General features: G+C 38.1%; 3 protein-coding genes and 3 pseudogenes across 4 annotated transcripts; 3 read left to right on the forward strand and 3 right to left on the reverse strand.

The window, feature by feature from the left end:
• Positions 1-13: 13 nt before the first annotated feature.
• Positions 14-1,987, forward strand: LOC148204988 (amino acid transporter AVT6A-like; annotated as a pseudogene). Its single transcript, XR_015782891.1, has 3 exons — positions 14-436; positions 590-1,080; positions 1,526-1,987. The product of XR_015782891.1 is annotated as an amino acid transporter AVT6A-like (transcript).
• Positions 1,988-2,604: 617 nt separating this feature from the next.
• LOC148204989 (putative UPF0481 protein At3g02645 pseudogene) lies at positions 2,605-3,715 on the reverse strand (annotated as a pseudogene).
• Positions 3,716-4,561: 846 nt separating this feature from the next.
• On the forward strand, positions 4,562-13,325 carry LOC148204990 (pentatricopeptide repeat-containing protein At3g29290-like). Its single transcript, XM_088101676.1, has 3 exons — positions 4,562-5,041; positions 10,267-12,166; positions 12,768-13,325. Exons 1-3 carry the CDS (start codon positions 4,716-4,718, stop codon positions 12,933-12,935), a joined length of 2,394 nt encoding a protein of 797 aa, XP_087957802.1. The 5' UTR covers positions 4,562-4,715; the 3' UTR covers positions 12,936-13,325.
• Positions 13,326-13,891: 566 nt separating this feature from the next.
• Positions 13,892-17,214, reverse strand: LOC148204991 (pentatricopeptide repeat-containing protein GUN1, chloroplastic-like). Its single transcript, XM_088097702.1, is given in 7 exon segments — positions 13,892-14,179; positions 14,265-14,449; positions 14,645-14,732; positions 14,734-14,859; positions 14,930-15,052; positions 16,693-17,018; positions 17,122-17,214. Coding segments are annotated over 7 exon segments (1,209 nt in total). The 3' UTR covers positions 13,892-13,911.
• Positions 16,929-19,965, reverse strand: LOC148204992 (pentatricopeptide repeat-containing protein At3g02330, mitochondrial pseudogene; annotated as a pseudogene).
• Positions 19,966-21,087: 1,122 nt separating this feature from the next.
• On the forward strand, positions 21,088-27,230 carry LOC148204993 (uncharacterized). The gene is made up of 5 exons (XM_088101670.1): positions 21,088-21,433; positions 23,661-23,897; positions 24,018-24,065; positions 25,434-25,873; positions 25,955-27,230. The coding sequence occupies exons 2-5, from the start codon at positions 23,856-23,858 to the stop codon at positions 26,025-26,027; spliced, it is 603 nt and encodes a 200-aa protein (XP_087957796.1). The 5' UTR covers positions 21,088-21,433; positions 23,661-23,855; the 3' UTR covers positions 26,028-27,230.
• Positions 27,231-27,461: the final 231 nt, after the last annotated feature.

Raw genomic sequence — 27,461 nt, forward strand, 5'->3', positions numbered from 1 at the left:
TTTGAAAATATCTATTTTATTGTAGGAAATAAGAGAATTTTGGGAGCATTTATGTTGTTTGTTGCCTTATATTCTATTAGAATTCTTGCATTTTGGATGGAACAGATTGAATTCCTTGAGCAGTAACTTTTTAATGTTCAATTCATGTGAAGAGTTTGGTCTTGTGTTGATCTATTTGCTTCATCTTTTAAAATGAATACTGGAGGATTTACTGCCTACTCTGTGGTTGCAGATTCATTGAGATTCACATCTGCCCTTTCAGTTGCACTAGCAGTTGTTTTTCTAGTCATTGCTGTGGGAATTGCAGTTGTCAAGATAATAAGTGGAGGCATTGCGATGCCCGGACTCTTCCCAGTCACTACAGATGTGGCATCATTCTTTAAACTATTCACTGTAGTTCCTGTGTTTGTGACTGCCTATATCTGCCACTACAATGGTATGCTAGTTTCCAAACCTTTGTGCTAAGTTTAATTTTTCCCTCGCTGTACTTGTTTAGTTCCTTTTGATGTTTTTATATGCTAGTTTTTTATTTGTTTGAAAGTCAGATGGCTGCATTAGTTCTGATATTTGTGCACCTTTTCTTTTGCAGTTCACAGCATAGACAATGAGCTTGAGGACTCATCACAGATGCGAGCGGTTGTGCAAACTGCCCTCGTTCTATGCTCTTCTCTGTATGTAATGATAAGTTTCTTTGGTTTCCTCCTATTTGGAGAAGGAACTCTTGATGATGTGTTGGCCAATTTCGATACCAATCTTGGAATCCCTTTTGGTTCTGTGCTCAACGATGATGTTCGATTAAGCTACGCAGCACACCTGATGCTTGTATTCCCAGTTGTTTTCTATCCATTGCGGCTCAATATAGATGGTCTCCTCTTTCCTTCACAAAACCTCTGGTTCTTGATAACATCAGATTTGCATGGTTCTTGATAACATCAGATTTGCATCTCTGACTATTTCCCTTATTGGTGTCATCTTTCTGGGAGCAAATTTCATACCCAGCATTTGGGATGCTTTCCAATTTACCGGAGCAACTGTCGCAGTCTGTATAGGATTCATTTTTCCAGCTGCCATCACTCTTAAGTAAGTTGGTTACTTTTTAATACTTCCAGGATTTTGATTATTGTTGAATCCCTGACACAGCAAACTCAAAATGCACTTAAGCCTTGTTTTTATGAGAAGGTAAAGTAAGTGACTTATACTTCTCTCATAAGTTAAAATCAACTTTTGGAGAAGTGATATGAGAGGACTTCAAAAAAGGTTAAATGTGTAAGTTGATTTTAACTAATGGGAAAAACTCAATTCATTTTACCTTCCTATTTTCTTGTCTGAAAAATACTTACAGAGAAGTTTATTCAAACAAGGCCTTAGTTGGGGAATGTACAGTACCATACAAGGAAATTATGTGGATTTGTTAAAACATGACAAAATAATTGGGAAAAAATGATGGGAATTTGGGAGGATAATGTATTTATGCTTTTGGTGATGCCTATTTAATGTATTTCCAACCATCATTTTAACTGTGCAGGGACCGCTACAACATTGCAACTAGATCAGACAAGATTTTATGTATTGTTATGAAAGTTTTGGCTGTCTTCTCTAACGTGGTGGCTATATATAGTGATGCCTATGCCTTGATCAAGCAGAACCAAACTTCACGCGAATGGGTTGATTTGTCAATTATAAAATCTGGGTTTTCTGAGAGGATCCGATGGGTTGATTTGAATAAACAGAGAAGCTACCCCGTGTACAAAAGTGCTTCAGAAGTGTTGCAGTCTGCAACATGCGTCCAACCTCCTCTGTAATTTGCCATTTGTTGTAGCAGTTGAAAGTTTTTTCGAACAATACTCTCTATCCCTTTCCCTGATTTGTTCTTCCTCAAATGTAATAATAGAAAACCTTCTTTGGCATTTGTATGTATTATATTGGGTGAAAAGGAATGAATTAGTTAAAGAAATGGTATACATTTCAAGAATTGGACGAGAGAAAACTACAGCTTCCATTTATATTCCTGTCCCTCTTCTCTTTTTCTATTGTTCAAGAAATTGAGTTGTAGATTTGAGAATTACTTAGTATACTCATTGTCCCTGAAATCAAATTTTTCAAATTAAATAGTGGTAACTTACTTGATGGTGACTATCTCTGGGAAATGTTGCTAGGAACTCATTTGCTCAACATTTGTATTTTTATTTGAATATGTTTATAAATATTTCAAATTCTGTTTGCAAAAAGCCAGAAGAGAATACCAGAGTGGAAGAACATTTCAAGATTCCTGAGTATATTTTTGTATTACATGGTAATAATGTTATCAAAGAACTAATTGGATGGTTATGCCTTAATTAAAGGTTAAGGTTGTACTTGACAATTGTAGAGGTTGTACGAAAAATGGATAGACTGGGGGAAATTCGTACATAAAAAGGTATATTTGTGCTAACTTTTAACCAAAAAGGATTCCAGCAAGGAATTTATCTATGTGCTTCTCATTCAATTAAGTATAAACCACTGATATGACTTAATTTGACAATGCTAAAAATTTTCCTGCTGTTTCTGTAAAAGGTAGAAGACATTAAAATATTGAGCAAGGAAAATAGAATTTCCTTAAGTGATTCATTTAGTCTCAGTGACACGGTTTCTGCGATTGCATTTATAGAAAGAGCAGAATACTTGTAAGGACATCAAGAGTAAGAGAAAGATGGCAGCAAGGAATATTAGAAATTGCCATGAAGCAAATACATAATGCTTCATGAATTTCAAAACTTTGATACACATTCTACCATTATAATGCCGGTTAACATCTTCAATGACTTTATCCAGGAATGGCACCCTTGTCAATTTAATGGACTTGGTCATCCCATTCCACAGGGTAGCCACCTCTTCATCACTCTTCAAATGGTTCAAAATAACCCCTTTTTCTCTAAGAATCTTCGCATCTTCCTCATAGTCTATAATCCCATTCATCAATTCTGTGTAACGGGTGAAAACCAGTGACCCTGATGCAGTTGATGCTTCATAAGCAACTAAGTTTCTCAGTATCACTTCACTGTTTACGTCTAAACCAATTGTTGGAAGATACAGTGTTACTGTTTCTACATCAAATCCTATGGTTGATATGTCTCCATTGGTGGCCATGAAACAAACCCCAGCCTTTGAGAGTTCCGTGACGGAAGGAATAGCAATTTCCTCCATCAAGGGTGGTTTGTTGCTGTCATTATCTGAGCTTAAATTCCCATTTTCTGCAGTTCTTGCTTCTTTTTCTTCGGAGAAAAATAAGTATTCAACAGGTTGCTTTATAAGTCCTACTCCAGGAAGGTTAGAAATTATAGTCCAAGGCAACCAAGTGATAACTTTGATGGTTCTACAGTTTGGGAATTTCTTAATTAAGTTTACTAAAGTTGTGGCCAATTTGGAAAGAAAGCTCCAAACCTCACAGAGAAATTTCTTGGCATAGTTCAAGAATGATTCTTCGCTGTCTTCATTATCTCTCCATCTCATACAGTTCTTGACGCCAACAATGATAAGGCCCTATGGAAACTTGCTGAGGGATATAAGAATCAGGATCAGTAACCATAAGGGTCTTAGGCACATTGAAGATGGACACAGGGAATTGATCATCATCTTCAAGCACTTCATTAAGAGTATCACGTATTTGAATCACCCACCGAACCTCATCAAAGTTGGATTTGGATTCATATGGTGTGGTGCATCTGACATGAGACATGTTTTGGAGAAATTAGACTCAGTAAGAATGAGTTGTTTTGGTTCTATATTTGGTGAAAATTGGAATTTAAACTGCGAAGAATTATGCTTTGAATATCACTAATTAATGTCCATTATGTAACAGATTTTGGTTCAATAGTAAAAACAGCGTTCATATGCTTAAATGTAAATGAATTTCGTAAGTTATTGCTTGTCAGCAAAATTAAGTATTCGTTTTGTTTCAGTTTTTTCTTTTTCATGAAAAATCACTTTTGCTTTACATAAAAAGACTATTTTATTAATTCTAATAAAAAATAACTTTTACCTTTTATATGTTCTTTAAAATATATTACTCTATTGTTTATATATCCTTAAAATTACTTTTTTAAAGTTCTAAGTTTCTAAGTAACATTTATAGTTATGCAGTTGAAGAAACTTCTAAACATTTTCTTACATAAACAAGAAACTTACAATTTCTTTTTTATGTTTCATTGTTACTTATAATGAAACCACTGTGATTGAAATTTAATTATGAATAACATTTTGAAAATGTCGAGAACATCCTTCTAAACGCATTTTTTTTTTGTAATAGTTAAAATTTATTTAAACTTACAAACTTAAGAGAGAAAATAATTAAATAAAATTCGAGTTTCATATTTTTTTATAACTTTTAATATTTTATCAATTGTGGGTAAAAATGTGGAAGAACATATCTTAAAATAATAATAATAAAAAAAATATCTCAGTATTATCTTCATCCAACATCACATTATCAAGGCTAATTGCGTGAGTTCTTGCCGTTCATCTAATCTCTCAAACATCAACGGCTCACATGAAAAGGATTCATCTTAAACCAAGCCTCTATCCAAAGCTTCTTCTTGATTCTGCGAGAGACATAGCTGCTGGTGCTTTTTTTCTTTCTCAATTTCTGGAAGTTTCCATTTTTTTTCTAGATTCTTAGCGTTTCATGCAGTGGGTCATGCTTTGTTGTTTTATTCTCGGTGGTTCCTCCATAGCGGTATATGGATACGCCCCTTTTGTTGAGTTTCCCGTTTCAGTTTCACACTTATCTTCTCAAGCTTTCTTATTCTCCCTTTCTCAGTGCTCCTATTCGTACCAAAGCTTATGTGAAAACGCGTGATAGATACCTTGGCATTGTTTTCTTGTCACAACCCAAATACTCAAATGGGTCAGCAGGGTTTCATGAATCCCCTCCAAAGCCTAGGGACTTGGTTCATGCTGTTGTTGACTCTGGTTTGTGGGAGCAAGAAGAAGAACGTGTTGCTGATATTGTTTATGAGAGGAGAGAAATAGTTGATGCCAATTCTTTTTTGTCCAAGAAGGAATTGTGATAGGTATAAGTTGCCTTGATTTCGAGGATCAAGGAGCCTCCTAGAATTAACAGAGAAAGATGATGAAAATTCTTCTTTTTTTTTCTATTCATTTCAAGTTTGGGTATTTAACAATGTTCACGTTACCAATGATTGGCTACCCGTGAATTGTGGAAACAGAAAGCATCAATAACAGAAAGCATCAATAACAGAAAGCATCAATAACAGAAAGTACAGCTCAGCAAATATAGTGAATACTGACAAAATAGAAAATACTAGAAATCTTTCTACTTGGTGATGTAGTCCTGGAGATAATTTGGCATATTGTGCTCCCTACTAGGCCTCTCTCTCATATTTCCTCTGTTGTCATTGCTAGGCCCATTCAACACATCAGAATTTGGGCCAGAGCCTATATTGCTATCAATACCCACCACTGCAAAAGGCACCTTGTCCTCAAGGTGATAATCAGAAATGAGATCCGTCCAGGGCTCCCAAGTTGTATCCTCAGGTGCAAGTCCCTTCCATTGGACTAAAACAAGCTTAGTAGGTGGTGAGGTAGAAGAGTCCATTTTGGTGCCCATAATTGCAAGTGGCTCGATAATAGGCTTGTTATCTAGTGCCAGAGGAGGCAAACTGGTAGGGGTAGTTGGAAGGGGGCCCTTGTGCAGCTTTAAAAGAGAGCAGTGAAACACAGGGTGAATTTTTGAACTCGGAGGAAGATCGAGTTGATAGGCGACAGGGCCGATGCGAGCAGTGATGCGGAAGGGACCGTAGTAGCGCTTGGTTAACTTCGGGGTGGTAGGGGAATGAAGAGATCGTTGACGATATGGTCGTAAACGAACATAAACCCAATCGTCGACTTGGAAAGAGATATCTCTGCGTTGACGATCTGCTATTGCTTTCATGGTCAGTTGTGCTTTCTCGAGCTTCGCACGCAACTGATCAAGAAGAACTTGGCGAGATGTAAGTAAGGAATCAACTGCCTCCACCGAAGAGGATCCTGTTAAATAAAAAGGAATAGAGGGAGGAGGTTTGCCAAAGGTAATATGGAAAGGAGAGGTCCCAGTAGCAGAGTGGATTGAAGTATTATAAGACCATTCAGCAAGGGAAATGTATTTGCCCCAGTGGGAAGGATGGTCGTGCACAAAAGAGCGGAGATACTGTTCCAAAATGCGATTGAGAACTTCAGTCTGCCCATCAGTTTCGGGATGGTACGATGTACTCATACGCAACTTTGTACCACATAAACGAAACAATTCACGCCAGAATCTGCTAATAAAAATCGGATCACGGTCCGAAACCAGACTACGTGGGATGCCATGGTGCTTGCAAACCATGTCCATGAAGAGTTGGGCAACTTTAAATGCAGTGAAATGAGTGGGGAGAGTACCAAAATGAGCACCTTTAGAGAACCGATCAACAACCACAAGAATTACAGAATGGCCCAAGGAAGGAGGTAATCCAGTGATGAAATCTAAAGAAAGATCCTCCCAAGTGTCATGTGGAAGTGGTAGGGGCTGTAATAAACCAGCTGGTTTCTGAGTTTCATATTTGGTCTGCTGACAGGTGGAACACTGAGAGACGAAAGTATGAACAATTGAACGCATACCTTTCCAAAAGAAGTTGCCCTGAATACGTGCCATAGTTTTGGATAGGCCCATATGACCCCCCAAGGGTGTAGTGTGGTATTCTTCCAAAAGAAGAGGGATAAAAGGATTGTCGTGATTTAACCATATCTTGCCATCATACAAGAGAAGATCATTATGAATACTGTAAAGAGGGAAAGAAGCAGGGTCGCGTCGCACCTTAGCCAACAGTGAAACAAAGTCAGGGCTGTCTTGAAGAGATTGGCGTAATCTATCCAAGAAAATGAAGCGAGGCATAGAAAGGATGAAAAAGTGACTCTGCACAGTATCAGTGGGGCGAGAAAGGGCATCCGCAACCACATTATGTTTTCCTGCTCTATACTGTATGGTATAGTCGTAACCCAACAACTTGGAAAGATAAACTTGCTGCTCAGGAGTCTGAATCAATTGGGACATTAGCTCCTTAAGACTACGGTGGTCCGTGAGAATAACAAAGGGATGGCCTAATAAGTATTGGCGCCATTTCTTCACAGCGGAGGTGATGGCATGTAATTCACGGACATAAGTGGAAGAACGAAGTAGTCTAGGGCAGAAGGGCTTGCTGAAGAATGCAATAGGATGATCATGTTGCATCAGGACGGCACCCATAGCAGAACCCGATGCATCGGTCTCAAGTTGAAAAGGAAGCTTGAAATTCGGAAGGGCCAGAACCGGGGCTTCGGTCATTGCCTTCTTGAGCTGATCAAAAGCGGATTGGGCAGCAGAGCACCAGTTGAAGCTATCTTTTTTTAATAAAGTTGTCAATGGAGCAGCGATAGAAGCGTATCCCTTGATGAAACGACGATAAAATCCTGTCAAACCAAGAAAGCCACGTAAAGCCTTTAAGGTTGTTGGGGAGGGCCATTGTACCATGGCTTGAATTTTTGAAGGATCAGCGGCCACCCCTTGTGCCGATACAATGTGGCCCAAATATTCAAGTTGCTGTTGAGCCAAAAGGCACTTGGAACCTTTGAGGAAAAATTGACCCTGAAGTAAGGTTTGAAAAGTGCGCTCCAGATGGTCTAAGTGGGCCTCCCAGGTGGTGCTATAAACCAAGATATCGTCGAAGAAAACGATGACGAATTTGCGAAGAAATGGCTTTAACAATTCGTTCATAGTTGCTTGAAAAGTAGAGGGGGCGTTGCAAAGGCCGAAAGGCATGACCCGAAACTCGTAATGGCCCATGTGAGTGCGGAAAGCAGTTTTATGAATATCAGCCTCGTGCATTCGGATTTGATGGAATCCCTGGCGAAGATCCAACTTGGAGAACCACTTTGCACCACCTAATTCATCCAAAAGTTCATCAATAGTAGGTAAAGGAAATTTATCCTTCACAGAGATGGAATTTAGGGCTCGAAAGTCCACACAAAATCTCCAACTACCATCCTTTTTTTTAACAAGTAAGACCGGAGAGGAAAAAGGGCTGTGACTTGGTTGTATTAGCCCTGTGTGTAGGAGTTCCTCAATTTGTTTCTCAATCTCGCACTTTTGAAAATGAGGGTAGCGGTAAGGGCGCACCGTGACAGGAGAAGAGTGGGGCAAAAGATGTATATGATGGTCGGTTGGGCGTGTTGGGGGTAAAGAGGTGGGGGAAATGAAGAGTGATTGGTATTTGTGGAGTATAGAGGAGAGGTGGGGATGTGTGTGAGTAGGAAGGGTAACTGTAGATGGTTGAGATGGAAAATATGTGGGTGAAAGCTGGATATGGAAATAAGCTGCTGCAGAGTTGGTCTCGTAAATACGTTTGAGTTGAGGGGCGGAAATGTGTTGAGGTCCAGAAGGTGAGGTTGCACTTAATTCAACTGTACGGCCCTCTCTGTCGAAACGCATGGTCAACTGAGAATAGTCAGTCACTATTGGGCCCAAGGTTTTAAGCCATTGGATGCCCAATACTACATCCGCACCGCTGATGGGTAAAACATGAAGATCAACAGTGAAAATATGGCCCTGTATGGAAATTGGAACAGCCGAACAAAATTGGTGGCATTCAATAACACTACCATTGCCAACCATCACCTTTAGTGTGGGGGTGGGTTGCAGTGGTAAGTTAAGAAACTTAGCTACACGGTCTTGGATGAAGTTGTGAGTGCTGCCGCCATCCACAAGAATAGTTACTTGCTTCTTTGAAATGAGGCCCAAAAGACGAAGGGCTTCTGGTGCCGTTAAACCTGAAAGTGCATTGAAGCTAATTTGGGCTGAAGAGAGCTCATTGTGTATATCTTGGGCAAGGAGAGGATCCGGGTCAGGAGCTGCCAAAGAATCAGAAAGGGTAGTGTTATCAACCTCTGTTTCCTCCGCAACCAAAAGAAAGAAACGTGCCTTGCATTTGTGGCCAGGGTGGAACTTTTCGTCGCAGTTGTAACACAAGCCTTTCTCACGACGAGCTAACATTTCCTCATGAGAGAGCTTTTTGTAGTTGGTCTTGGAAGGAGTGGGTAGCAGAGGGGAGGAAGAGCGCCCCTGAGGCGGTGGCAGAGAAGTGGAAATCGGGGAGGGCTGAAACGAAAAGCGATTCCGGGGACCTTTTCTCAGGTCATGAAATTTATCTTCTTGCAACTTAGCCAAGGCAGCAGCCTGTGTAAAGGTTAGTGGTTGCAAAGCCAAAACCTCCCGTTTGATCTCAGGAGAAAGACCCGAAATAAAACAGCTTAACAAAAATGAAGGGGGGAGACCCACAACTCTACTAGCCAATCGTTCAAATTCAGTAAGGTAATCATTAACCGTACCGCTTTGTGTGAGCTTGAACAGAAGGCCACGAGGATCCTCATAGTAAGAAGGAGCAAAACGAGTTTCCAAGGCTTGAAGGAAATTGTGCCAAGACGGAATCAGGCCATTTTTGTGAACCCACTGGAACCAGCTGAGGGCGGCGCCGTCCATGTAAAAGGAAGCCACTTTGAGTCGATCCTCTTCGGGTGTAGAGTGGTACTCAAAGAATTGGGTGATCTTGAAGATCCAACCGGTAGCATCATGACCATCAAATCGGGGAACCTCGAGCTTCATGTGAGGTTTGAAGGAAGTTGAAGATGGTGAGGATGGGGATTGGGTTTGAGGGTTGATGATGTCGGTCTGGGAGAGGTGAGCAATGATGGAGTCGAGCTTGGTGTTGAGTTCATTTTGGGAGGTGGTGAGGGCGGACTGATTTTGGGTGAGGCGGAGAATTGCATCGTCAATGGTTTTAGAGCGTGTGTTGTGTTCGGCCATGGGAAGAGGAGCAATGAAAGCACCAAATTGATAGGTATAAGTTGCCTTGATTTCGAGGATCAAGGAGCCTCCTAGAATTAACAGAGAAAGATGATGAAAATTCTTCTTTTTTTTTCTATTCATTTCAAGTTTGGGTATTTAACAATGTTCACGTTACCAATGATTGGCTACCCGTGAATTGTGGAAACAGAAAGCATCAATAACAGAAAGCATCAATAACAGAAAGCATCAATAACAGAAAGTACAGCTCAGCAAATATAGTGAATACTGACAAAATAGAAAATACTAGAAATCTTTCTACTTGGTGATGTAGTCCTGGAGATAATTTGGCATATTGTGCTCCCTACTAGGCCTCTCTCTCATATTTCCTCTGTTGTCATTGCTAGGCCCATTCAACACATCAGAATTTGGGCCAGAGCCTATATTGCTATCAAATTGCCACCTTGGGGAGAAGTAGAGCTGGAAGATGGTGATGATGATATTGAAGGAAGAGGACAATTTGATACAACTATAGTGTCCAAGGATGAATTGTGTCCTTGGGGAGAAGTGGAACTGGAAGAACAAGAAAAAGATGATGATGATGATGATGTTGATGATGATATTATTGAAGTTAGAGAAGAGTTTGGTACATCTATAGTGTCCAAGGAGGGACTACATCCCGAATTGGATGATAATAATGGTAATGGTAAAAGAATGGAAAGTGTTAATTCATATTTTGTGTCTAATAAGGAATTTGTTCCCTGGGGAGTAGTCAAAGATGATGAAGAGGATTACGGAAATAACAATGGTAATGACAATGCTGAGAGAAGAGCACATGGTGGTGCTTATTTTGTGGCCAATAAGAAATTGCCTACCTCGTCAGAAGCAGATGATGGTGATGATGATTTTGACTACAATAATGATGATGCTGTTGAAAGAATAACAAATGGGGATACATATTTTGTGGCCAAGAAGGAATTGCCTCCGTGGGGAGGAGCACAAGATGGTAATGTTGTTAGCAACAATGCCGAAAGAAGAGCAAATGGAGATGTATATATTGGGGCGAAGAAGGAATTGGCTCCCTGGGGAGAAGCAGACGATGGTGGACACCTTTATTCTAGACATGTGGAAACTACTTTATCAGCTTCAGAGGGGACGGGACTAATAATGGAGCAAGGGGCAATTTTTCTTGAGGAGATGGATGAGAATGTGTTGTCTAATAGGATTGTGGTGCTTAGCAGAACTAACAAGATTAGAAGTGCAATGGAGTATTTCAGGTCTATGGAATTATCGGGTCTTTCTCCTAATATCCATGCTTGTAATTCTCTTGTTTCTAGCCTTTTCAGAAATGGGTGGTATGATGATTGCTTGAAAGTGTTCAATTTTACTATAGCAAAAGGGATAACTACAGGACATACTTATAGCTTGATTCTTATGGCACATGCAAAAGCTCATTGTTGCGATTCAGTTCTTAGATTGTTCAGAGAGCTGGAAAGTGAATGTGATGTGGAGAAGGATTTTGATGCAATTGTTTACAACACCATGATATCTATCTGCATAAATGTTGACAATTGGTATGAAATAGAGAAGTTGTGGAAGAGTATGAAGGAAAATGGGTGTGCTGGAACCTGTGTGACGTATCGCCTATTGATCAATAGTTTTGTACGATGTGACCAAAGTGACCTTGCTTTTTATGCTTACCTTGAAATGGTTCAAAAGGGGTTTGAACCAGACAACAATATATTAAATGCTATCATCGGTGTATGTGCTAAGGAGGGAAAATGGGATGCTGCATTAAGTGTCTTTAAGACAATGTTGAAGGGTGAACTTAAGCCAAACTTAGTTGCATGCAATGCATTAATTAACTCACTTGGCAGAGCAGGGGAACTCAAGCAAGCATTTCAGATCTACAACACAATGAAATCATTGGACCTTAAACCAGATGCATATACATTCAATGCTCTACTAAGTTCACTAAACAAGGCTAATAGGCATCACAAAGCTCTTGAGCTTTTTGAGATGATTGAAAGAGATCAAACATCCCAATTCATTATTCATTTATACAATACTGTTTTAGTGTCTTGCTCGAAGCTTAGGTTGTGGGAGAGAGCTATAGAAATTTTGTGGCAAATGGAAGCCTCTGGACTGTCCAATTTGACAATGTCATATAATCTTGTCATCAGGACCTGTGAGCTTGCAAGGAAGTCATCAATTGCGCTGCAGGTTTACAAGCACATGGTTCACCAAAAGTGCAGTCCAAACTTGTTTACTTATTTGTCTGTAGTTAGATGCTGTGTTCGAGGAAATCTCTGGGAAAACTTGGAAGAAATCCTAAATGTGAGTAAAAGGCATTTTAAAATTTCTAAGCAATATTTGTCTGGAATTAGTTTGTTAGAAGAATTATGGATGATATAGTTATATTTCTCAGTTGAAAAACATTTTTGAAAGAGATAGCCCGTTGACCAATGCCAATTTATGAATTGTAAATGATGTCAATTACGGAAAGAGGTATCATTTAGTACCAAGTGCTATTGCAAACATTCTTAAACATCATAATAATTTATGATTTTTCTGTTACATTTTTGAACTGCAAACTATATCAATTATGAAAAAGGCTATCATTTAGTACTAGCCAAGTGTTGTTGGAAGCATTCTCAAAAATCATTTCGAGAAGATAGTAATCTTTCAAAACCTAGCCTTGAGAAAGGCAACGTACGGTTAAATTTAGTACTTCTTGGTCTTCCTATGAAAAATAGGAGCCACCTCACAGCTACATGTGCAAATCATTTTGAGTATTATGTATGTGTACATGGATATTTAGGATCCAAATTTTCTTTATTGAGATAACTAATTATAAATTCAATTAGAGTATTAATTAATTAACCTTATTTTCTGGTCTGTCATGTATCTGACCTTCTGTTATCTGTTCTTTATGCAGCAGAACATGCCAAATGCCACTCTTTATAACGCTGCCATTCAAGGGTTGTGCTTACGCAGTAATGTTAACTTGGCAAATAAGGTCTACACAAAAATGCTAGAAAGTGGTCTTCAACCTGATGTCAAAACACAAGTACTCATGCTTCGTATGATAAGGAAAAGCAAGTAGCTTGTAATCTATTAAAATGTTACCGTAACTAATACAACAGTTTCGAAATGATGAGCAATAGGAGTAGAAATCACAGTCAACTGAATCAGGCACCCGATCCAATAATGAATAGTTTTTGTTTGGCTTTTGCAAGAGAATAGCAAACCAAAATGCTACTGTAACTCTGGCTACTGTATAGTTATCACCTTCACTCTTTTCTTTCGTTCTTCCTTTCATGCATAGGGTTGTAAAGATGCTTCTTGTTTGATATGTATGTAAATGATGAAAATGCCCAAGTCTTCTACATTTTTCCTTTTATTCAAGAGATCAACCCCTGCACCGAACTGAAACTTTGTACTGTGTAGTTTAAGGTTACCCTTAGAAATTGACAAGTGATTGCTGTGTTTATTATCTTGCTGATGAATGCCGTCTATAATTTCCATTTATCTGCTAGATAGTTTTCATGATCGACCTGAACTCTATATCATTACTGTATAGGTTGGGGGTCTTGATGTAACATACACTTTGATGGTCTAGCCTAAGGTGAAATGTTAGAGATGTAACATACACTTTGCATGGTCTAGCCTAAGGTGAAATGTTAGAATACTTTATATTCTCCTCTAGCTATTGATTTATTCAATAAGAACATCAAATGATTTATCTCAGTACCTGAATGAATTTATGTAATTTCATATTATTAACATGGATCACAATTCAACAATGGCAGTTTTTATTTCACTATTTTTCATGTAAGAAATTCAATCAAGTAGCAGTTCTAAAATTTACCATGTTTAATTATTACGGTACTTCATCTGTCTCATGTACTTTTATAAGTACTTCCTTGTCTCGGTTCCGTTCTTCCAGAATAGAAGTTTTACTTAGATTTGAAGTTACTTTTCATTTCTCTTACTCTCACGGTGCAATACAAATTACAATTCATGATTTCAAAATGAACTTTGCAATTCATAATTTGAATCTTGATTTAAAAACTTGATCATTACAAAGCTCCAAGAGATGGTATGTTAAATGTTTGGTTTCTCTCAACTGGTTGAGAATAAACAATGTAATCATGGAGAAGTAGCACATTCAGGGTGCTGGGTTGTCTCAACCAGGCAGCTACTTCAGTTCCGTCTGATACAAACCTCCCCAAATTACACTCAGCTATCTGAAAGGGTGCACCAATGCCATTCAGGGGTGCCTCAACAGCCTTTCTTAAAGCACCGTTGCCCACTACTTTGCTATGCTTGCCCCATCCAGTTAATATGCTGCAAAAAGATTATGATTACAACTTCAATCCTCACCAATCTAATTAAAGGATAACAATAATCTTAAGAGGGAAAACTTCAAAACCTCAATATAGGAGGTGGCTTCTGTCCTCCAAAAACAGTGGTTCGCAATTCGAGCAACCATGAATGCACCATTGCACAGGCTGCTCCACAAGACGTCAGATGTAGGTCTAAGCATTCAGTAGACCAGCCCCCTTTCCACACATTTCGGTTTCTCCCTTCAATCACAACCATTTGAGTCCCAAGTTTCTGATGCAAAAATCAATTTATTATAAAAACAGAAAAAAAATGGAAAAGTTAGATCAATGTAAACGAAAGGGTGCATCTACCGTAAACTCCTAATATTAATCATTCCACTGATAAGACATCAATACAACACATGTCGTAGAAAATTACAAAGGTAACATATGCATAAGTAGCAATATTCTAAGTACTCAATTTTACCTGACCAAAATGCCACAACATATCAGTCAGAGCATTATAAAATGCAGATGCTGTTGAAGAATCCATGTGCTCAAGTTCATCAAAAAGTCTGAGCCTGATCCCATATGCCTTGCCCATGACCCATAAGTAGGCCATGAGCTACGCCATAGACCTGGTGATCAAACACACGGAGCCCGTCTAATAGCTTTGAAGCATCTTGAAATGTCTCACAACAACTGCATCCAACGCATCAAATTACGCAATTAATAATTGGTTGTATTTATTTGAGAATATCAAAATACAAACTATAACAAATAAAGGAAAGCAGAAACAGTAACAGTGTCAAATAGTAAAAGAACATCGAGTACATCATCCATAACAAGGTAATGTCTGAAAGCCTTGGGGTTGAAGAAGTAGCACTCAGTATAACTAGGAAGATAAAAATGATAGGACAAAGTGTATTAAGAGAAAAACTGAGAGGAAAATATAGAGAAGTTGTAAACTACAGAAGCTCGTGTAAAACCTAGCAGTGACAGCTGTAAATAACTGGCAGAAATCAAGCAATAATGACAGATGTAAAAATCTAAAAAACAGAATACAGCTGACAAAAGGTGTTATTCACTCACAAAGTGAAATAAATCACAGCCAAATACCTGGCTTTCAAGTTATTAATTAGAGAAATAGAACAAAAGGTTTAGTATAGAAAATTTGCCAATACTTTTAAATAATAATTTAAGAAAGGACACAATACAGCAACAAACCCCTCTTATATAGCAAATTAAGCTTTAAAAAAACCCTAAGCCTACGAGTACATCTAATCATAGACATACATAGTAACTTTAACATGAGAAAAAGAGACTGAAAGAAAAAAAGTAGAATATAAAATAACACTGCTACAGAACTAACGGGTGTGAACAATATTGAATTATGAATGCTACATTACTAGGGATAAAGAATGGCTTATACCTTTCCATTTTCATTTGTCTATTCTATTCTAGGGTAACATGTAAGTGAATACATAGAATAAAATGGGTGAAAGACAAACAGAAATATCAGATAGTTATCTGCTACCTGCATTAGGTTTGATTTCCATTTCATGCATTTGTCGAAAGATCTGCACTATGTACAAATTGTCTTGTGTGCTCCTCTTATCCTTTTTAATTCTACAAGACTGAAAAATATCTACCATGCCTTGTGTTTTCTACTGGATGATTAAATTATTGAATTGGTCACTTTGGAGCTGAATTGATTAGAGCGCAATGCAGCACCATATGATTGTGTTAGGGAATCAAACCAGTTTAGTGGGATGTTAAATTGCACTCAGCCATGTATTAATAATAACATAATACTAAACTAAGTTTGTCTTCACACAGAAGTCCGAAATTGTTGCTTAACACATGGCAAGAGCATGTGAAATTGTGGTTGGATAATCTACGACAGCTGACACGCCCACACACACATAACAGCAACAGCAATAACATCAATAACATAATAACATAATAACAACTTCTTATTGATATGATGAGGTACATTTTATGCTATCTCCAATAGAAAATTGGAGATAATACAACAACACCCATTTGAAAAAAATAAATAAAATTGAAGCACTAACTTTTTCTTATGACTGTGTATATATATTTGTGTCAGTGGGGGAAAGAAATAAAAGAAGTACGTAATCTGATATATTATTGTACGTGCAAGTAAAACCAGGCAATGAAAAGGTAATCACTTTACTGTCTCAACTTTTTCTTATGACTGTGTATATATATTTGTGTCAGTGGGATATGTTAAGAGTTGTTGATTAAGTTGAGTCTAGCAGAAGAAGATATTAGTATCTATAATGTAATCCCATTAGTTAAAATCCCATTAGTTAAAATCAACTAACACATTTAACCTTTTTTGAAGTCCTCTCACATGACTTCTCCAAAAGTTGATTTTAACTTACGAGAGAAGTATAAATCACTTTACCTTCTTATAAAAACAAGGCTTAAGTACATTTTCAGTTTGCTATGTCAGGGATCCAACCATAATCAAAATCCTGGAAGTATTAATAACAATAACCAACTTACTTAAGAGTGATGGCAGCTGGAAAAATGAATCCCATACAGACTGCGGCAATTGCTCCGGTAAATTGGAAAGCATCCCAAATGCTGGGTATGAAATTTGCTCCCAAAAGGATGACACCAATAAGGGAAATAGTCAGAGATGCAAATCTGAAGTTATCAAGAACCAGAGGCCTTGATGAAGGGAAGAGGAGACTATCTATATTGAGCCGCAATGGATAGAAGACAACCGGGAATACAAGCATCAGGTGTGCAGCGTAGCTTAAACGAACAGCATCATTGAGCACAGAACCAAAAGGGATTCCAAGATTGGTATCGATGGTTGCATGAATCTGTTCATAATGATCCAATGGTATGAGAATGTGGTTTATTAATCAAATGAAGAACATCTGACGACTCTAATCACATGTTATTTCTTTAGATATAGAGTATTACAAGCTGAGAACTATGATATATGTTTGAGGTGGTCAGATTGCTAGATAAACCCACCAAACTATTGATGCTCTTTAAGAGGCCCCCGTAAACCATTGTAAGCATCATTTGAAATGCTTCCTACATTATTATCTCATACTACAAATGGTAGCTTTGGGCCCCTCATAAGGATCCTGTTCTTCCACCTCCTCATCAAGTAAGAAGTCAATATCTGGAACATAACCAGCCCACTTCATCTCGTCCACAAGCAAATGAATTTGCTCATATATCACTTCAGATCTTGGATGTGCTTTGTCTCCAACAAGAAATGTGTGTACCTCATCTCTTATTTCAATCCAGCTACAGCCCGGCTCCTTCTTTAACTTGCAGTTCTTCATTACACTTCTTATTTTTGCAACTTCACTCCACATCCCTGCGTTAGCATATACATTAGATAAAAGAACATACGCTGAAGAATCTTGAGGGTCTAACTGCAATAAATAATTTGCTGCTTTTTCTGCAACTTCTATATTCCCTTGCATCTTGCAATTACTGAGCAAAGTTCTCCATATTACATCATCAGCCTCAAAAGGCATGCTTTCAATAAGTTTTAAAGCTTCATTTACTTGGCCTGACCTCCCTAGTAGATCTACCATACACGAATAGTGCTCCATATGGGGATCTAAACCATAGTGACTTAGCATTTCCTGAAAGTAGTGTAACCCTCTGTCCACATAACCCATATGTGCACAAGCTCTGAGGACTGAAATAAAAACTGTATGATTTGGTTTCACATTCAAAAGCTGCATCTCCTCGAATAATTTAATGGCTTCTTCTCCAAGACCATGGTATGCATATGCACAGATCATGGCACTCCAAGTGACAAAATCCCGCTTTGGTGCTTTCTCAAACATTAGCCTGGAATCCCGCATATTTCCACACTTTGAATACATATCTACAAGTGTGCTGGCAATATACACATCTGAATGCAACTGTAACTTTAAAATTTGAGCATGAATCTGTTTTCCAAGTTCTACGGTGGCCATATTAGCACAGATATCAAGAACTGTAGCATATGTAAAGTTGTCGGGTATTACACCCTTTTCCAGCATCTGAGAAAAATATATCTGAGCATTTTCACTTTGCTTTTGTGATGAGAATCCTGAGATGATCGAATTCCAGGAAACAGTTGTCTGCTCTTCCAGTCTGTCGTGGATCTTTTCTGCCTCCGTTAGCATTCCACACTTGCTATACATATCAACAAGAGCACTGCCAACAAAACAGTCTAACCCCATACCAGACTTAATAATTCTTCCATGGATCTCCATACCATTGTTTAAAGCTTGCTGACCAGCACATGCCTTTACAACACTACCGTAAGTAAAATCATCAGGTTCCATTGCTGATCGCTGCATTGAAACAAAGAGTGAAAGTGTTTTCTCTATTTCTTTATTTTGCTCATGAGCCGCAATGATTGCATTCCAAGACACTGCATCCCTTCTCTCCATGTCATCAAATATTAAACAAGCTTCCATCAGAGCTCCACACTTGCCATACATGTCTAAAATTGTATTCGCAACACAAATATTAATCTCTAAACCACATTTGACCGCTAATCCATGTAGCTGGATTCCCTCCAAATGGCCTTTGATCACTGAACAAGCAGTCAAAGCACCAGACAAACTAATGTCGTCAAAGCCTAAGTAAGTCCTCCGTAAAAATTGAAAAATCTCTAAAGCCTTAAAACCTTGTTCTTTCCGAGCATATCTAACAATAATGGCATTATAAGATTGCCGAGGAGGATTAGGCAACATGTTAAATACCTTCCAGGCATCAGACATTCTGCCACATTTTGCGTACATGTCCAATGTGGCAGTTCCAACTATACAGTCATATCCAAAATCAGTCTTTAGAGCGTGACCATGCATCTGTGTACCCAATTTCAATGTAGATAATCCCGCACATGATCTGAATACACTAGCATAGGTTGATTGACTCACCCCCATACCTACTTTCAGCAAATCCTTAAACAATTTTAGTCCTTCAATAAACCGCTCGTTCTGAACATGGCCCGCAATTACAGCATTCCAGCACACCAAATTTCTCACTGGCATTTCAAGGAAAACCTTAAAAGCATCATCCAGTTTCTTAAATTTTGAGTACATATCTACTAGAGCACTACCTGTCACCACATCTTTCACAAAACCCATCTGAATTGCAAGGCAGTGCACCTGAAGCCCTAAACCATAGTCTTCAATACCTAAACAAGCTTTTAAAACAACAGCAAATGAAGCATAGTCATGTGTGATTTTCAGTGATCTCATCTTGACAAATATTTCAATTGACTTTCGATTAGCACCATTTTGTAAATAACAAGAGAGCAAAGAATTCCACGAAACCACATCTCTTTCAGGCATTGTGTCAAACAAAGACTGTGCAAACCCCATGTTCCCTACTCCAGCATATCCAAATATCATAGTATTCCAAGAGATTACGTCCCTTTCAGGCATTCTGTCAAACACATTGAATGCATATCCCACATTGGAACCTTTACAATAGAATTGAATTAAGCAGTTGGCAACATATATGTTGGGCACAAAACCAGTTACAATCATCTGGGCATGGGCTTGCTTGCCAGGATTTTGAGCTTTAAGATTGGAACATTTCTGGAAAATATGGGAAAATGTTAATTTCTTGACGGGGTTCATTTGGGTTGAGAAAAGAGTACAAAATGCATATGGTGGCAGGGTTTAGATGAGTGAGTTTGATGGAGAAGCTTTGAGCATTGCAAGGCCACAAAACACAGCGCCTTCTCTTCTTCTTTTTCCAAATTGATTCCAAACTTGGGAACACAGATAATTATTAACTAATGGGGGCGGTCACGTCGTCGATGGCGGCGAAGTTCGCGTTCTTCCCCCCTAATCCGCCGTCCTACGGTGTCGGGGTGGATGCCGTGACGGGGAAGCTGAAGATGACGGGGGTGGCCACCAGGGAAAACGTCGACGTTTTGAAGCTCTGCACCAGACGAGGGAACACCATCATTGCCATCTAATTGCAAACCCTTACGCCTCCTCCACTCTGCTCTATTCCCACGGCAACGCCGCCGATCTGGGTTGTATGTACGAGTTGTTCTCCGAGTTGAGTCACCACCTCCGAGTCAACCTCTTATGGTAACTACTCCCTGCACATACATTAAATCATGTTACCATTGTTGTTGTTGTTACTTCTAATGTCATGTCACGTTGTCTATTCACAGTACCAATTTTTCATTTTTTTCTTGTAGTTATGACTATTCTGGTTACGGTCAGTCTTCTGGTAAGGTAAGGGATTTTTCTCTGCTTAATAGTTTTTTTATTTATTTTACATGATACTGGATCTGCTTTTCAAATCTTCTTTATGAGAAATATTGAGTTTTTTTTTTTATTTCTGACAGAGAAGTTCTTAAAAGTTTTTCTATTTTTTTTTTCAAACAGACTCTAGATCATATGGGTTTGTTGAGCTCTGTATGATGCCTCTTGAAATAGTGACCGTGTGATTTAGCTGTAATGTTGTTAATCACTTGAACTGAGATGCATCACGTCAGTCTGTACATGTTTTTAAAAAGTTTTAAGAGTTTACCTTATGTGATAGTTTTTTCTTTTTTAAATCCTAGAAAAATTGGAATGCTGTTAAGAACGATAGAATTAAAGAATTACGAATAGAACTTTTAATCATAGAATAACATATTCACTTAAGTAAAGTCGAAAGAAGTAGATGATCTATGTTGAACGGCTATAGAACAAGAAATTTAATTTAGTTACAAGTAAATAGTCTATATCCACCAATCATTTAAAGAGTCCTTTTTTATGTTGTCATTTAATCAGTATAATAAATGTATTGACTTTTACAACAATCAACTTAAAAGCTATGCTGTAAGATCATATATATATATATATATATATATATATATTAAAGAAGATGGTGAGGGCTCTGCATGTCCAGCAAAAATAAAGTGTTCCAACCATTAGGAGAGAAATTATCACTCCACTTTGGGTGCTCCAGTCACCAGGAAATCATCATCATCATTTTTTTAAGTGGACACGGCACTGAGGATGGAAGGGGACGGCTAAGGTTCGTCCAGCTAGCACCATCCAGTAGAGTGCACAGTTCTTCTTTCTCTTAAAGGGAAGAGCCCATTGATTCAAAGGAGGAATTGGGTTCTGCAGTTGTGGGAGTGAAATCCTTGCTGCAAAATCTGAGAGAGGTGAAGTTGAGAGCTTTTGGAGTTGCAAGGAGGCCAAGGTACTGCAAGTCTTGTAGAGATAGATTCAAGATTTACAAAGGAAGTCTTCAAGAGGTAAGGGGAGCTGGATCTGTTTCTATAGATTGTAGAACTATACTGCTGTAAAAATGTGGGGAAAAGGGGATAAAAATGGTGCTCTGGAAGTCTGGTTGCGATTCTGCATAATTCTGCAGAACGCGAAAAATAACATTCGGTCGTTAGTTGTTACCGTTCAGTTAGGACTAAATCGATATCGTACGGATAAGTTTTAGTTTGTTACCGTTCGATTAAGTGTTGATTTAGTATCGATCGGCCATGTATTAGTGATTGTTAACGTTCGGTCTTGATCAAGTATTCTCAGGTTTCGGTCGTTAGCGTTCGGTCTTGATCATGTATTAGTGATCGTTAGCGTTCGATCTTGGTCATGTATTCTCAGATAGTGATCGTTCATAGGTAGCGTTCGGTCTTGATGATGTATATTCCCATGATCGTTCATAGGTAGCGTTCGGTCTTGATGATGTTCATTCTCAGGTAGTACTCGTCATAAGTAGTGTTCGGTCTCAATGATGTTTGTTCTCAGATAGTGATCGTTCATAGGTAGCGTTCGGTCTTGATGATGTTTATTCTCAGGTAGTGATCGTTCATAGGTAGCGTTCGGTCTTGATGATGTTTGTTCTCAGATAGTGATCGTTCACAGGTAGCGTTCGGTCTTGATGATGTTTGTTCTCAGATAGTGATCGTTCATAGGTAGCGTTCGGTCTTGATGATGTTTACTCTCAGGTAGTGATCGTTCATAGGTAGCGTTCGGTCTTGATGATGTTTATTCTCAGATAGTGATAGTTCATAGGTAGCGTTCGGTCTTGATGATGTTTGTTCTCAGATAGTGATTATTCATAGGTAGCGTTCGGTCTTGATGATGTTTATTCTCAGATAGTGATCGTTCATAGGTAGCGTTCGGTCTTGATGATGTTTATTCTCAGGTAGTGATCGTTCATAAGTAGCGTTCAGTCTCGATGATGTTTGTTCTCAGGTAATGATCGTTCATAAGTAGCGTTCAGTCTCGATGATGTTTGTTCTCAGGTAGTGATCGTCATAGGTAGCGTTCAGCCTAATAAGTGCTCGATCTCAGCGTTCGTCCAAATAGTGTTCGACCTAATAGTGTTCGGTTTAATATAGTGTTCGGTGTTTTAGCGTTCAGCCTAATAAAGCATGATCTCATAGCGTTCGTTCAAACAGTGTTCGTCCTAATATAGTATTCGGTGTTTTAGCGTTCGGCCCAATAGTGCTTGATCTCATAGCGTTCGTCAAAATAGTATTCAACTAAATAGTGTTCGGCCAAATAGTGTTCATCCAAATAGTGTTTGTCCTAATAGCGTTCGGCAAATTGTGTTCGACCTAATAGTGTTCGGCAAATAGTGTTCGGTTCTAAGTTCATTTGCTCTTGTTCTGGGTTGAATTAAGTGTGCAAAAAGTTTGTTATGCATACTGTGATGTGATTTATGTGAATGCATGAGATATGTTAAATTACTGTGATAATATGACTGCAAATTTAAATGATGAAATTGAGTATGAATTGGACATCTCAGGGTGAGATGGATGAAAGTGATGTGTGGGGTATTTTTGTTGTTCTGTATAACTGTAGGGAACTTTGAACTGGTATGTCTATCCCTACACTCAAAGCATTGTTCATACTCAAGTAGAGAAGAACAATGTAAGTGGTGAGAGTAGAGGGAGGTCCTTGTCTATAGTCTTTAAATTTAGACAAAGACAGGTTGGGAGATTTACCTTGCTAGTGTTGGGGAGGGCCAGCTGAACTATGCAAGTGCAAAGACGACCAATAGTGCGACAGTTATACAAATCCGGATGAGTCGTGTGAGTGTGTGAGTTGTGGTTTAATGAGTATGCTTTAATTGTTCTTTTATACGTAACTAAGCATGATGACATGAATTAATTATATTATATGTTTATTACTTGTTTAAAATTATGTCTTCTTATTTGGATGACTGTAATTCCGCACTTAATTACACGTCATACTCTAACTGTTCTCTTTATTTGGATGTTGACGTCTATATTATATGATTGTAGTTATTATATAATTGAGATGTCACATATGCCAGTAATCAGTTACCTTAAAATTTACACGAACAAAGTCATTCAAGTCATTTTGAGCGAAGGTTTCTATATTTGCTTATTTCTTTTTATATCATTCTATTATTGTTCAATGTTTTATGAGTTAGAATGTCACGAGGTAGCTTAATATTTTGCTGGAATGGGAGTGAGTTGAAGAATATTTTTTTGACAGCCTAGTGAGCAGAACACGTATGCAGATATAGAAGCTGCATATAAATGCCTGGTAGAAATGTATGGGGCGTAAGAGGAAGATATTATTCTGTATGGCCAATCTGTCGGTAGTGGACCAACCACAGATTTGGCTACTCGTTTACCAAACCTTAGGGCTGTCATTCTACACAGTCCCATCTTATCTGGTCTCCGAGTCATGTATCCTGTGAAGCGGACATATTGGTTTGACATTTATAAGGTTTTATCTGTACCTATCATTGCTAAATAAATTGGTTAGTTACGTAGTTCAATTTGAGCCTTACGCACATATAGATTTCCATTGCTGCAATTTAATGATGTTTTTCTATTTTTTGTGCAGAACATTGATAAAATTCCTTTGGTCAGATGTCCAGTTCTGGTAATTCATGTGAGTCTGCTCAGTTCAAACTACTATGTTATAGTATTTAATATAATCTGTCATTGTACTTAACGGAATGGGAATAATAATTTGAAGTAATCATGGAATGGACCTTGATGGTTTTGGATCTCGCATAGTTTATGAAATATACTCATTTGTAATCTGAGTTGATGGTCCTCTTCCATTTTCTTGCTTTTCAAATACCCTCACGGCTTCATCATCACATCATCATCAATAATAGATTGACTGAAACTTATTCAGCTGTATTGATCTGTTAACATTGTTTAGAGCCATTCTAAGTTTCCCTCAGTTCCTTAAAAATTCTTGACAGTTGTCACTGTGGATGTCCGTCTAAGCTTTCTATTTAGATTTTTAAACATCATTTATGTGTTTGTCAACCATGCCAAAGTACTTGGATAGGACACTGGAACTAAAAGTCTATCATACTGCTGCTGAAGTCACTGTGCTGACGAAAGTTTCTTACCCTCTACTTCCTCTCTTCCCTTTGCTTGTTTCATTTCACTAGTTGGACAGATCGCTCCTCCCTTGCCAGTTATGAAGGTTGCTACAATACACTCCCAAACCAATCCCCTAATTGCCACCGCATACATGTCTCTGGTTGTTCTTATTGATATAATAGACCTTAGTGATATGTGGATTCTGACTACCAAATTTGTCGTGCTTGCGATGATATGTTTCTATAATTCTTTATATACCGTTCACCACAGTCCACTAACTTCCGAATTTCCTAATGCAATGAGAAATTGTAAGGCTTTCCAGATCACTCTTTCTTTTATTAACCGACTTAGCTGTTATCTAAAATGAAGTTTCATATCTTTATGAGTATTCTGGAGTGATCTGTCAACATTTGGTAATTTGAATAACTTAAAACAAGGTTTTTAATTTTTCATGTGGGAACTATTATTCTGAAAATATCCATGGCTTAGATTTTGTAACCTGATAGATTATAGGTATTCCATGCTACATTAGTGATATCATTCTACACAGCCTTTTCATGTATTCGAGTTTTTACATTCATTTCAACTTTTTTATCAATTTTAAAACAGCTCAATTCAAATTCTGTTAGGACGTGTTTTTTTTGTTGTGTGACCTTAAGTTAGAGAGAAAGCATATCAACGTGGTTTATATGCATACATAGTGTACAACTAGGATATCAAATGGAGATATGCCTTATTTAAATGAACACTTAGCTGACCAGTTAAATTTGATGTTGGGGAACATAGTGTGCTAGACTTTTTTAATTGGTCAACTGTTCTGTCAGTAGCCAAATGCAATCAACCTATCACTTTCAACTTTCGAGCCATTTTATATATAATAAGATGGTTTTTCTTTTGTGTTGACATATGTATCGTTTAGGGAACAGCTGATAATGTAGTTGATTGCTCCTTCGGGAAGCAACTTTGGGAACATTGCATACAAAAGTACGAACCCCTGTGGATTAAAGGAGGAAGTCATTGTGACCTGGAGCTTTACCCTGAATATATAAAGCACCTCAGGAAATTTATTGTGGTTATTGAGAGGCCACCGTATAAAAAAACTGGATCTGAACCGGTTCCTGATCAACTGGACAGACCTAGGAGTAGCACAGATTTTAGAGAGAAACCTAGACTCGGTATGGATCTAAAGGAGACTTTGAGACGAAGTTTTGACTTCAAAGAAAAGCCAAGGATAAGCACAGATCATAAAGAAAAGTCAAGAGCTGACAAGAAAGATAAATCAAGAAAGAGTATAGACCGCTCTGAGAAAGCATGTAACGGAGCAGAAATTCCTGAGAGAGCAAGAAATAGCATTGACCGGTCAGTTACAAATCACGTTTGATGTGCTCATGTCAGTTCTGCTAATGTTATGCCTTACTTTTTTTCTATCTTTTGCTGCAGTTTTGGTGAAATGGTGAGATCGGTTGGTTTGTGCCATATTGATCGTTTTAGGCCCAAGGCAACTCATGCATAAAGATGACTCCATGACAAAAGCTTACACGTTGAGGCTGTATTCTTAATGATTATTTGATTGGTTGATGGGTAGTATGGGTGTTAGGAAAAAGTTCAGTTATTGTTCTGTTTAATTTCTGAAGTAATAGATGAAAAAGTAATTTAACATAGTAGATCATGTTTTAAATCCTAGTTTGGTTAATAATGTGACCTGATTTTAGCATGCTAACGTTAACCAGGGTAGTGAGTTCAATTTGTCAGGGTAACCACATAAACAGGCACTTTACAGTTCTGCATTGTTAGATTTACTTCTGTATTGCTACAGTAACATGTTTCCTACACGAAAACAGACTGGATCCAACTTCTCTGCATTACTGTTCTTTCTTTGTTTCAACTGAATGTTGATGATTAGCCCTAGACCACGTGATTATCTTTCCCCGTTTCCTATAAAATTTATGCTCTTGATTTCACCGGTTTCATTAGATGTATATGACATGAAAACCTTAACTTGAGGGGAAAGCCATGTCTTTATTGGCATAACATAACAACAACTGGGGAACTCAGCATTGTTGCCAGCATCTCCTCCAACTTCCTTTGGTGGAACGGGCAATGATGAAGCTTTTTTTATTGAATTCTCTGGCTGTATCTGAATTTTTTATTGCGTCATAAATTGCAGCGGTTCTTGGTTTTATTGGTAGTCCTTCGAATCAACCATAGCCAAGAAGAGCATCCTTTTTGTTGCAGTTTGACTCTTCATATAGGGTTCTCCTCATAACCGGTTTAACGGTTCTGTTTTTACCTAGTGGCATATTTTTCTAATACATATACACATGATGTATTCTCTTTTTGGTTAATGAATAAAAATCAGTTTCTCTGAATATCTTTCTCTTCTCTTCTTTTTTTTGTCTTGTTTGTACGTGAGACTTAACAAGTGGCACTGTTAGTGGGGACATCAAACGAGACAAAGACTTCTATATTCCTTCACCAAGAAACAATGGCAACGAAATTTCATATTGAGGAGTTCAATATATCAAACGATTTTAGGTTGTGGAAGATCAAAATGAAAACTATCTTAATCCAGCAAGGTTGTGATGAAGCCTTGAAGGGTGAGACCAGTATGTCACCAGTCTTATCACAAGCGGAGAAGAAGAACATGATAGATAAGGTCAGAAGTGTCATTATCTTGTGTCTTGGCACTGTAAAAGAGGTTGCAAAAGAAAGAAGTGCAATCGAAATATGGACAAGATTGGAGTCATTATACATGACTAGATCTTTAGCCCATAGATTATGCTTGAAATAACAACATTATTCGTTCAAGATGACGGAGTCAAGATCCATCGAGGAACAACTTGTTGATTTCAATAAGATCATTGATAATCTTGAGAACATTGGGTAAAACTTGAAGATGAAGATAAAACTGTGATTCTTCTAAATGCTTTGCCTAAAACCTTTCAAA

The sequence above is a fragment of the Vigna umbellata genome, chromosome 1, assembly GCF_029865625.1.
Source record: "Vigna umbellata cultivar VRB3 chromosome 1, Vumbellata_1.0, whole genome shotgun sequence".
In the NCBI taxonomy this organism is placed as follows: Eukaryota; Viridiplantae; Streptophyta; class Magnoliopsida; order Fabales; family Fabaceae; genus Vigna; species Vigna umbellata.

Bases quoted from the DNA above. Each gene is read 5' to 3' on its own strand.
- LOC148204990 (XM_088101676.1), top strand. From the start codon at position 4,716: ATGGATACGCCCCTTTTGTTGAGTTTCCCGTTTCAGTTTCACACTTAT. The intron at 5,042-10,266 runs GTGATAGGTATA...AATTTGGGCCAG, and splicing joins TTTTTGTCCAAGAAGGAATT to AGCCTATATTGCTATCAAAT. The intron at 12,167-12,767 runs GTGAGTAAAAGG...TTCTTTATGCAG, and splicing joins ACTTGGAAGAAATCCTAAAT to CAGAACATGCCAAATGCCAC.
- LOC148204993 (XM_088101670.1), top strand. From the start codon at position 23,856: ATGTATCCTGTGAAGCGGACATATTGGTTTGACATTTATAAG. The intron at 23,898-24,017 runs GTTTTATCTGTA...TTTTTTGTGCAG, and splicing joins ATTGGTTTGACATTTATAAG to AACATTGATAAAATTCCTTT. The intron at 24,066-25,433 runs GTGAGTCTGCTC...TGTATCGTTTAG, and splicing joins GTCCAGTTCTGGTAATTCAT to GGAACAGCTGATAATGTAGT.